General features: G+C 41.0%; 1 protein-coding gene across 2 annotated transcripts in view; it reads left to right on the forward strand.

Annotated features, from left to right (window-relative positions):
• Positions 1-11177, forward strand: part of serpini1 (serpin peptidase inhibitor, clade I (neuroserpin), member 1) — a 24427-nt gene extending 13250 nt beyond the window's left edge. For both annotated transcript variants that reach the window (XM_084351615.1, XM_084351616.1), the window contains exons 2-9: positions 117-405; positions 1372-1602; positions 1875-2069; positions 5641-5845; positions 8297-8394; positions 9813-9899; positions 10037-10126; positions 10213-11177. In XM_084351615.1, the coding sequence (XP_084207741.1) occupies positions 117-405; positions 1372-1602; positions 1875-2069; positions 5641-5845; positions 8297-8394; positions 9813-9899; positions 10037-10126; positions 10213-10289 (1272 nt within the window). In that variant the 3' untranslated portion in view covers positions 10290-11177. The remainder of the gene's footprint in view (positions 1-116; positions 406-1371; positions 1603-1874; positions 2070-5640; positions 5846-8296; positions 8395-9812; positions 9900-10036; positions 10127-10212) is intronic.
• Positions 11178-12592: the final 1415 nt, after the last annotated feature.

Raw genomic sequence — 12592 nt, forward strand, 5'->3', positions numbered from 1 at the left:
ATCCACCTCCCATCTCTCCAATCACTCATTTCCTGTTCCTTAACCCCCCCGATCCATCCATCTTTTTCTCCCATTCCATCACCACATTAAATGTCTCTTCTTTTTCTTTGGCTCAGCTCTCTGTGGTCTGTGCTGCGATGTTGATCCTGGACGTCTTGTCCCCGTTCCTCCTCCTCTCCATCCTGCCGCTGAGCCGCGTTTGCCGGGCGGCTGACATACCTGAGGACACTACATCAGAGTTCTCGGTCAGGCTGTACCACCGGCTGCAGGCGGCGGGGGATCAGGACAACATAATCTTCTCCCCGCTGAGCGTGGCCGTAGCCCTGGGCATGGTGGAGCTGGGAGCCAGGGGGGCTTCACTGGAGGAGATACGACAGGCTGTAGGATTCAGCCACCTGCTGCAAGGTGAGTTCACCAGTGTCAGGATCAACAGTGAGCAGAGGAAGAGGATCCAAGTCTTTGGCAAGGGGAATACTAATGCAGTTTTTACTACCGACTTCAGTTTAAAGAGAATTCATTTAAAGGGGCACACCGCTGATTTTACACATGAAAGTTTGGAAACCCTGATGATGTAATTCGGGGTTATCTTGGCTCTGGCTTGAGACCTTTTTGTTTTTTGGGGGTTTTTTTTAGCAAAAAGCCTGAATTGCAAAGCGCAGTTGTTGAGTTTAAAATATATTGTTTCAGGATGCGATGGGGAGGTATAATGATTTGGATCCTGAAATTGGGGGGGATATAGGAGCCACCATTTTTTGAGGTTGCCCTAAAGTACACTTGGAACTAAAGTCATATTAGTTCGACCTCTGCTGCCTGTCTCATTATTAACCTTTCTTTTTTCTCTCGTGAGTTCCCCATCTTTAAGTTCAATGTTAAATCTCTGGAGTACCCCTTTAAAGCTCCACTCCAGCCAGTGTTTCTTCTTGTTAACAGTTTACATTCTTTGTCAAACAAGTGAAAGTGTGACGTAATCATTACCATCACAACCAGACTGCCGTGCTAACAAGATCAGCATCATTAACATGGATAACGATACTTTGGATATTAGCACGGATAACAATAGCATTAATATTTGGATATTTGGATAGTCATAGCGGGCACTTGAACATCTTCTCAGTGTGCCAAGCTTGGAGGATAACATGTGACTTACACATTCTACTGTATTCATGTCATTTTAGCAACAGCTTATGTTTTTTAAGATGGAGCACAAAAGTTTTTTTTTTTTTTAAATATATGGTAACATTGTGGCTACCAAACATTGTCAGGAAATGACACACATTTTTTGTATATCATAAAAACGATCATAACTTTCACACCAACATACACATGCACATAGCGTACATTTACTGTACATGCCCCCACACTGTTCTCCAGGCGTGGAGTTCTCCTTGCTCCAGAACCTGACCACGGCTATAACGGACGACGACGCCCACTACGTGATCCGGTTTGCCAACAGCCTCTTCCTCCAGGAGGGCGTCACCTTTAACCCCGAGTTCCTCCATCTGATGAGGAAGTACTTCCAGGCTGAAGTGGAAACGGTGGACTTCAGCGAATCAGCAGCCGTGGCCGATCAGATCAACAGCTGGGTGGAAAATCATACCGAGAGTGAGTGAGAGTGGGAGAATATGAACACATTTTTATCTGCAGCCTCAGCATACTGTGAAGTGATGGGCAAAATTGTCAAAGGAGATGCATCGTTGTTTGTTTGATCACATCACCTTGCACAGAAACTAAATCTGACTGAATTTACAACCCTCAGTGGCGCGAATCTCCGTCCTCATCCTTGTGTGCACCTTCAAAAGCTGCATCACAGCAGCAGATGTCCTCAGGCTAATGAAAACTAATGTAGGTCCTAACACACAGTTCTGCCCCTCCAGGCAAGATCCGGGAGCTGCTGTCGGCCGAGGACTTCAGCAGCGTGACCCGGCTGACCCTGGTGAATGCTGTCTACTTCAGGGGCTCCTGGAAAAACCAGTTCAGGCCAGAGAACACCCGAACCTTCTCCTTCAGCAAAGATGACGGCTCTGAGGTCCAGACGCTCATGATGTACCAGCAGGGAGACTTCTACTATGGTAGGGATGAGCTGTGTGTGTGTGTGTGTGTGTGTGTGTGTGTGTGTGTGTGTGTGTGTGTGTGTGTGTGTGTGTGTGTGTGTGTGTGTGTGTGTGTGTGTGTGTGTGTGTGTGTCTATACACTTGTGGCTCTTTTTGCGTAGAACTTGAATTTCAGCTCACATTTCCCGAGGTTATTTAAAATGTAAATCTTAGATCTGAAATATTCATATTTGGCTTGTTATTCCCAGGAAAGGCTCCTCTTTTCTGCTCTGTGAGCTCCGCTGCTAGTATTTTCCTCCTCTGGCACGTCTGTTTGATTAAGTTGTATATTTTGAAGGCTATTTTGTTCATGTCATACAACATTAGCAGCACTGAAATCAGTCTGTGTTAAGTCATGTAATTCTATATTAGGTTCTGCTGCATCTTCTCTGGCAGCAGGTAGAACAAACAACACTTGTCTTTCCACTGATTTTCTACTTCATCTCATTTGTTCCCCTCTTCACACACCTGTCTGTCAGGTTCTGGGGGATGTTTTATTAATGTCTGCTTCTAATTATATTAGAGGATGTCATACTGACTTTTAATAATTTGGAGTCATTTTAGAGAAGGTAGGTCAGTGTGAATTTCCAAGTCTCTCTGAAAAGGCCTTTTTGATTCTCTCGCTTTAAAACTTTGTCATTAAATTTTCACAAACAGCGTGCACACCTCATGTATTTTTAGTTCCAGTGGAAGAAAAAAAAAATGTTATGAACCAGACTGAGTGAAACAATACATTTCTGCTTCATTGTATATAAGGCTGTGACTAATTCATTGTTCTATGTACAGTTAAGTCACAAAATGGTAAAAAAAAAAAATGTACACGGTACATTCCAGAGTCAGAGCGCAAGGTTACATCCATCCAAGGGTTTTCATTTTACATAAAAATTAAGTAGAAAAAAGCCGGAAATCTTTATATTTGAGAAGCTGGAATGTTTACAGTTTTGGATTAATAAAAAATTAATTTAAAAAAAACGTGGAAACATCATCCATCATTTTCTTTTTCCTCAGAGTCGCAAATAACAACAACACAGGACAAAATGGGAGTTTAGATAGAAGTGGTGGCTGAGTCTTGATTTTCTTGGGAGATTTAGTGCCCAGTGGTGGACAAAAGCTTTGTGAAAGTAAGGTTTATATTGAACCAATCTAAACGCAGATGGTGTCATTATTTTAAATCCATTACATTGTACATCAACATTTACTTCATATTGATAATTTAAAGCAAAAAAGAATAGACCCCATTAACATTTGGTGCTGATCCAGATAAAAGGCTGGATCTCTGGATTTTTTTTTTATAGGGCACTTTTTGACATTTTCATACATTTCTCAGAATAATACAGGGGTCTTGATGGAACAAATCAGGCGTATTTAGTAGGGGTGTAACAATACATAGATCTGGATCGATATATCGATTCAATGATCAGCGATCCAATAGAATCAGTGCAAAGTGAAAGCATCGATTCATATCGCCGCCATCGTTAAGATATGCCTTTATTTTGAAATTCCCATGACAAATCTGTGTCACCATTTCTGTCCATGTGCAACTCCTTTCTAAACAGTGCTTTTATTTTATTTAAAAGAATAGATTGTTTTCCATTTAAATGTCTGGAACCATTGATGAAATAATATTTCCACTGAAGAGTTCAGTAATAAAGTTGTCAAAACATATTTTAGTTGCTTTTTATGAGTTGATATAAATGTAACTGATTGCGTTAAATGGGCATATGATATGATCTCAGATCGATCGTAGGCCCCTGTATCATATTGAATCGAATCGAAATCGTATCGTGGCAGACTTTGTGATATTGGCAAATATCGTATGGTTGTCCAAAGAATTGATATAATATCATATTGTGATGAAGCTTTCGATTTACACACCTAGTATTTTGGTGGCTGGTACCTATGAATGACTAAAATTTGATGCAGGTTCAAATAAATATCTAATATTTTATCTATTTTATCTGATATTTTGGATTAAGCTTGATTAATTAGGGGGGACTGTTGGGCCTTGGTGGAGGAATGAGCTCTACTGATTGTCATCCTATAAATGTCATAATCTGCAGTTTGGCTCTAACATGTTATAGAATGAATGATTCCAGGATTTTTGTTTTTACATCCCTTCTTACTGCACTGCTGCTCAAACTGACGCATGTTAGTTATTTTGGTGCAGTCTAAATGTGATGTCTAGTGCGATTGCATACTTCCATACACCTACGTTCACAGGGTGCACACATACTCATCCTCACACACACTCAGGATCAAGGAAATCTGTGTATGTGTGAACCGGTGCCTCTGTGTGTGTGGTGAGTGCACTGTGTGCATGTGTGGCTGTGTGTGTTTAAGAACTGCAGAACAGGGACAGGTCCTTGGGGAGAAGGCTGCGTTTGTGCTTTTCTTTTTGAAGCACAATCATATTGGTTAAGTAAAATGTTCTGGGCAGCCACACCCCGCTCGCTGCTGCATCGCTGCCTCACTCTGCTTCAGCAGACGCTACACAGAATGCCACGTGTAAGTTAATGAAGGATGATGAGGTTTATTTTTGTTCTTGTTGTTGTAATTTTCCCTTTTTAAGCAGCTTCAAAAGCAAAATGATGTGTAAAGATTGGGATAAAGTCTGGCGCTGTTAATTGCTCGGTAATCTCCATCACACACTGCAAAAACCTGAGTAAGTGAGATAATCTTATATTTAGATATAAAATCTATCTGGACTTGTTTTGAGTATAAAAGGATTATCTCATCCTGACTGAGAAATACTGTCTCTCTTATTCAAGTGAATGTTGGCTTGTCTCGATAAGAGCTTTTATCTGTGGGTTTTGTTTAATGAGATACGAGGGACAAGTCTTTTAAAGATCCACCTCAAGGCTATAAAGATATCACTGTAGAGCCTCTGTAGTGAAGCTCTAAGATGATGTCACCCTTACAGATGTTTGTGTGAGCAATCGAATATCTCTTAACGTGTGTGGGCGGGTGTATATGCAAGTGTGCACATGTACATGCAAGGGTGTGAGGTTTTTTTTTTTCCCCAAGAGCTTTAATTCATTTATCGGGTTTTCATTTCTTCCTGGAGACCGTCGCGTGCATGTTTGTGTAAAAAGGGCAGTGAGAAACACCCGCACATGCAGCAATCTTTTCCATCTTAAATTAATTTTGGTTGGACTACATACATTTTCGCACCGAGTTCGGCTTTCACGTCACTTCGTAGTGAAGAGTCAGTGGTTTTTAATTAGTGCATCAGGGAAATAACCACACGCACCGTGATCAATACAGTCGATCAATGTGCTTTGCGTTCAGAAACCCATTAAAGAAGACACCAATGCAAGTGTGTGTGTGTGTGTGTGTGCATGCATATCAATTAAGTTTAATTCAAGTGGCTTTATTCACATGACTGCATACAGCATTGCTAAATAATGTTAACACAAACTATACAATCATAATAAACATAAATAAACAAAACAATCAGAAGTACCTACAGGGCTATGTAAGGTGGATAATAAAATCTACAATAAATTAATTATGTATTAATTAACATCTTTCAATGTTTCCTCCCCACCAGGTGAGTTCAGCGACGGCTCACAGGAAGCCGGCGGCGTGTACCAGGTGTTGGAGATGCCCTACGAGGGGGAGGACATGTCCATGATGATCGTTCTGCCTCGGCAGGAGGTACCGCTGGCCTCCCTGGAGCCCATTATCAAAGCGCCGCTGCTGGAGGAGTGGGCAAACAATGTCAAACGGCAGAAGGTGGAAGTCTACCTACCAAGGTGAGAGATGACACAAACAGACACATGCATATACTGTCGATGAAATTACATTTCAAAAGCTCATAAGTAACTTCACGATATCTTGAGTTTGTGACACCAATGTGCTTCAGAAGGTGTTTTGTCGACCTGATTTACCTTCACATGTCTTTGTTACTTGTGCATATATTAGTGTTCACCTATAGTACAGAGACATCTTGGAGTTATGGTTAAATATTTCCCAGAATCCAAAGCCCATAGAGAACCTCCCTGAAGTATTTACTGTTTTCAATTTAGCAGGTGGAAGGAGCCATAACAGCAGCTCTGATTTTTTTTTTCCCCCTATCATTGAATTGCATCCTCTATTATTGGAACTCCCTGTATGATTTGTTTATTGATGTTGGTGTAAGACGGAGGCTGTATTTTAAGTCTTATTAACTGTTCTGCACCACAAATATATATTTTTTCTTTTATTTGTACAAAGGACAACTACATGAACACCCGCAGAGACGCAGATGTAGACATATAATACATGTAAACAGACAGTTTAAAGGTTTACGTGAGAAAACATACAAAACCATAAAAAACCAAACCAAACCAACATAACAAAACCTATATGTATATATATATATATATATACAGTATATATCTCTATATATATCTATATCTATCTATATATATATACACACATACACAGTATATAAATAAATATGTAAGATAGTTATTGTTTCTAAAAGAATGAAGACCGAGAAAATGCATAGTAAAAAATTTTTTAAAAAACATGCAAAAAAACCCAAACATTGAAATATGACCTCATAAATGGCCTTACGAGATACTAGATCAGCTGGGTTGGGCCTGCTAGTCACTCAGTTGTTTTTGGCTGCTCCGGGTCATGCTCAGTCTCTCAGTCTCTTGGTTTCTTGGTGTCCACATAGCGTTCTTTTCTGAGCATCGGCATCTTTTTTTCAGCAGTTTTTTCAGTTTCAATGAGGAGAGAGTGTATCCCGAGCATGCAGTCCCCTAGAGACCAGGTGGTGGACCCATTGTCTATTTTAAAGCGCTCTGCCTTTTTCGTGCGACAGCGTCGAGTGTCTCTGGTTGAAGATTTCTGAAGTTTTCTGAAAGCCGCAGTGTTGTCAATGTCGCTCTTGCCGTTTTTTTGGTAAAATACATTCTGATAGGAAGGTTGTAGAGACCTGGAACCACTCTCCATCTGATGGTTTTGAGGGAATTCTGCTTTGAATGGTAACGTCACAAGCGCTAAAAAAATTTCTTTCTGTTCCAGGGTTATGATGGGAAGCATCCCCTGGCCTTACCGTAGAATAGCTATATGATTACAAAGTGTGGAGTGGGAACTTGGTGTGTGGGGAGTGTAGTTGGGAAGACGTTTCAGGTGATTTGGTGTAGACTGGTACACATGTGTTATTTAATGTTTTGCAAAGTTCATGTAGTTACACCTGCCCATGGCACTTGCAATCACCCTAACCATTAACAAACTGGTGCCCAACCCTAACCACAGTGGAGTTTCAGGCTGTCTGGTTAAGGGTTACAGCTCAGGGTTAGGGTTGTGGTTTTGGTCCGGGTAAGGGTTCTGTGTTAGGGTTAGGTTATAGGTGCGATTACTACCTTAAGACCCCCTCCCTTCCCGTCTTTTGGGAATATATTCTGATAGGATGGTCCTTAAGACTTGGAACCAGTCTCCATCTGATGGTTTTAGGGGATTCTGCGTTGAATTGTACCACCCAGGACTTTCTACAACCAAATGTATATTAGACCAGGCGAGATTTGTTATCTGTCACCCTGGTAACCAAGAAAATGGGGGAGAAAGTTGTTCTGGCCTGGATTGTCTATCCTGAGCTTTATCAGACTGAAACTATCATAACAGAGACAGTGAAGCCCATATGTGGGAGCAGATCATCCAGACACTGGATGTTGCTGATCCCCCACATTGTAAGCTTGTTGTTAGCTGTGTAGTCAACCATCTGTTACTAAAGCGTTAGCTAATAAAAACAGTGTGCAGCACTTTTTCACCACAAAAGCGTTTCAACCCAGTGCTCTCAAGTGCACTGCCAGCATTTTCCTGCTAGAATGAAACACAAATTCCCAAAAATATTTAAGATAGAGTAAGTTTTTTTAGGCTGTCAAGCTCAGTTGTTGTAGCACAGTAAGTATAAAAGAAGAGTATGTAGTAATGTTAAAATGTAGATTACCAACACACAGTGATGCTGCTTAATGGTTTCTTAAAAAGCATAAGAATGACCTACCTATTCTTCCTATACAGCTGAAGAGTGAACACATTAGACAAATGCATAATGTGACGACAACTTACCTTTTAGCTAATGTCCCTGTGCCACTGACTGTACCAAATACAATAAGATGTATATGTGGAGTCTGTGGATCTGTGACACCTTTCATCACAAGATGATCTCCACCTTATGCGTCCCTTAAACATGTGATTCTGACTGCACTGTTCAGGTTCAAAGTGGAGCAGAAGATTGACCTGAGGAGCACTCTGCAGGAGCTAGGAATAAAGAAGATCTTCACCAACGATGCTGATCTCTCCGCCATGACAGGTAACACTCAGCTGTATGGAAAAGCACAGACGCACACACGGTGCAAAACAGTGAAATATGTGACTCATACCCATATGTTATTATATAAAACATATAGATGTAGACACAAATTGTAAGAGAAATAAACTCAGAGAAGGGTTCGGCATGAGAAGTAGATTCAATATTTCTGCTTCTTGGCTGCAGTGAAGTAGCCTCCAGTACTTTCTAAGGTAACCAAGGTAACTGGCACCGAGTGGGCAGGTCAGAGCTGTCACATCATCTGGTAAAAATAGATCCAGAGAGAGAGACAGATGTATATGTAGAAACAGCGATGTAGGGACATAAATATGTTGGAATAATTTGCATCTAAAACAAACACAAAAAACCAACCAAATTACAGTTGCATAACTAGGATGTAAAAACTAAAGATATAGAGTTAAATAATTGTAAGTAAAGTAGTACTTCACTATTTGACTCTTCTCAAATGCGCTAATCTTTAAAGAGAACTGAATCAAATCAAAATGCCTTTTAATGAAAAAACCTCCGTGCTCACTGACGACACAAGTTCAAAACAGCCTGTTCCTTCTGGTCAGACGGAGCGAGTATTATTGTGTGAAACACAATCTGCAGACTGTACCGGACTTCTGGCTGCACAGCACATCCTGTACTAGCCAAAAAACATCCTCAGCTCAACATGTTCTCAGAGGACACATACTTTTCTGGCAAGAGGTCGTTTTAAAAACCTTTTATTCAAATCAGCCCTATTGTCTGTCATAACTTTTTGATGATGTGACCCCATGCCTATGGCATGATTGGCTATTTGCCCACTGAGAGGCAGGACCTTTGTTTGAAGTTATTTGATGAGTATTTTTGAATATGTATTGTTTTCTTTTGTATCTTGTTACCTTTGGACTTACAATTTCATTTTGAGGACTGAAAGAATAAAGTAGCTCTGTGTAAGGAGCGCAGGAAAAAACTGATTCTCTTAAGTATTGTGAATTGTTTTTTTCTGATTCCTGAACAGATTTTATATGACTAGCACTTTGTCTGTTACCTCAGCACTAACACATAAAGGGAATTACGATTAAAGTGTTAACGGAACAATCACATCAAAATGGCACCCAAATACAGTGATAGTATTGAATCTGAAGATAAGCATATCATCCCAGCCCTAACATTTGTATGGTGCCACTCCATTGTGTTGTAATTGATACATTTTAAACACAGAAATGTAAGAAACTGTTAGATGCTGTAATGTTAGTCATTAAACTAGATAAGTGCCCCGAGCATGGAAAGATTGCTGATGCGGAGACTAACAGAGTGTCATTCTCAAATTAGACTGAACATCACACCATCTTCACATGTCAGACAGACTGATCTGTACTCTGAAGACAAGCTGACAATCGGTGTGCTTTATTGTGTGTGTGTGTGTGTAACAGATGGTAAGGACCTGTACATTGGGAAGGCGGTGCAGAAGGCTTACCTGGAGGTGACTGAGGAGGGAGCAGAGGGAGCCGTGGGCTCAGGTAGACTTGATCTTCTCTTCTTCATCATAATCTTCCTGGTCATTCACATTACTGGATACATAACATTTGCTTTGTAAATGTTATGTATGTTTTTGTAAATGTTTTTGTGCTCTCTGCCCTCTCCTCCTCTCTCTCAGGAATGATCGCCCTGACTAGGACTCTGGTGCTGTACCCTCAGGTCATGGCCGATCACCCATTCTTCTTTGTCATTAGACACCGGAGGACAGGTGTGTGTGTCTCTGTGCACGTACACGTACCTCTGAAATGTAAACACGTTTGTGTTTTGACCTCACTTTTTATCTTCCTTCTCCAGGGTCCATCCTCTTCATGGGCAGGGTCATGACCCCTGAAGTCATCGATCCCAACGACCACGACTTCGACTCCATGTAACCACAGCGTGAGGCCAATCAGATCCTGACGTCATAAAAAAAACGCTACCTGTCCTCTATCGCCATCTTCAGCTGTGTTTTATACTCTTGAAAAAAAGAAAAGATATAAACTGAATATTATACGGATATATTATATATTGAAATATGACATACGACATCTAATGTGACTGTGTTTTGATACTGGAAGCTTTAAACTCTTGGATACAGACATGTCGGACGAGGAAGTTGTAAATATTCTCCAGTGAAAGATTGTTTGTATATGAGAAGGACGAACACATGATATGTAATCCACGCACAACCCCTTTAAGTTCAGCAGCTTCACACTCACTTGCGCCCACACACGATGCACAGAAACAGATTTCTCTCCACTTCGTCAAAAAAACAACCTCTTTCTCACTCCGGAAACCGTATGTGTCACACTGTAAGTTTCACACTTTAATTACATCTCTGTACATTTGACATTGTGTTCTATATATACATATATATGCTCAGTATTTATTGCAGAACAAACATGCGCAAACATTTTCTCCTTATACGATGAATCTTAGTAATATATCCGGTCCAGACAGTATTCCAGTCATTTTTATTTTATTTTTTTTACACTGTAGGCACATGGCTAATCTGCTGATGAACTAATATGCCTTATCACATCTCAGTGGTCGATTAAGAACCAGTTGGGCATCTCACAGGTGAGCAGAGGGGACTGCGTAACTAAGGCGGGTTGCTATAGAGACGGACTGGAGCATGCAGGCGCACTGTAAAAGATCTGCTGCACCGTTTTGGATGTACATACATACAGGGAGAAACAGTAACACCAGCTGTATTCAGTCTTTTACTCAATAAAAACATGAATGTGTTCCCATTAAAGAAAAAACTGTGTCCTTCTCTATGTGGAGGTTGTCTTTATCTGGTTGAATGTGTTTTTAAATGTAAGCTGTGTCCAGTTTATATGGGCCATCCACAGCATTTAAGAAGTCATCAACACTTCCTATCCCTAAAATAAATCTATACGTAGAAGAATGTAAATAAATTATCTTGTGGCTCATAGATAAAAAGTGTAAAGTATATACTGTATGTGCATGTCAACTCGAGTTTTACACATCCCCAGTGTAAAAAACAGCTGTGGACAAACATGTTAGCTAACCATTACTGAGACTCTTAGTTTATTGAATTGTGAGTTTGATTGATTTCTTGCAATTATCTCAATATAGACCCGCATCAATCATCAGTTTTGGGGTTACTTTCTAAAAAAATACAATTATTTAGAGGTGAAAAATGCAGATGGTCAGAAGAATCCAAACCAAAGTAGTTGTTGTTATTGATGAAGTTGTGTCCTACTGTAGATATACAACATATCTTTTCAGTCTGAGTCACAGTGCTGCAGGTACTTTTCATAGAGGCTGAGTGTGCAGCTGTCGGCCTTTTGGGGGGGACGCATCCCCGAGCTCTGCCTTCTGCAGGCTGACCAGGAAATGAGTGTTGACTGGACCACACTCAATGAGACTCACACTGTGGGATGTCAAGTCAGGAGTCTCTCCTAGTCAACATCTTCACTTAGTTTGTTTTCCTTTTTGTTTACACCCAACAGCCTCTAAATTAAGGACACAAGGTGCTGCAAAATTTAAACCTCACTGGATATTGAAGTGTTGCGGGAGGACAACCAGACTCTCACATGCTCCCACTAATGCAAATTTGCTGCCACAGTACACCTCACAAAAAGCACATGCACATGTGGAGCACTGTCGACGTCAAGTAGTTCCTTTCTTGTCGCATAGTGAAGCCCTTCAGCGCTGCAAGGTGACCCTTGTCCTGAGCCTTCATGTCCAGGAGGAAAGCCTCGACGCTCTAGATGATTTGAAGGAGGTTGACCTCCAGAATCTGCCTCGTCGAGACAAAAGACTGCTGCATAAAACCCACACAGCATTGCATACTGCGAGTAGTGAGGATAAGCCTATTAACAGGCACAAAATACAATCTTAATCAGGACACACTGACGCAAGAGCATCCCTTCAAATCAAGGATGGACCGCCAGCCGGTCACGTCTATTTGAAGTATGCCCAATGTGTCCTCTAGCAGGCCTTTCACGCGAGAAGATGCTGCTTCTTGGCATAGACTAAATAGACTGTTACAGTTGAACAGCCAACCATAGGGCAGAAGTTGGCTGTTCTACCGTAACTCAGCTTTCCAGGGCAGACAATGTCCTGCCAAAGCATCTTGGAGTGGTTTCAGACCTGTGGCATCGTCTAGCTACCACACACACACACACACACACACACACACACACAAGGGAACAGATCATATCAC

This window comes from Pagrus pagrus, assembly GCF_965226575.1.
Source record: "Pagrus pagrus genome assembly, chromosome: 4".
NCBI lineage: Eukaryota > Metazoa > Chordata > Actinopteri > Spariformes > Sparidae > Pagrus > Pagrus pagrus.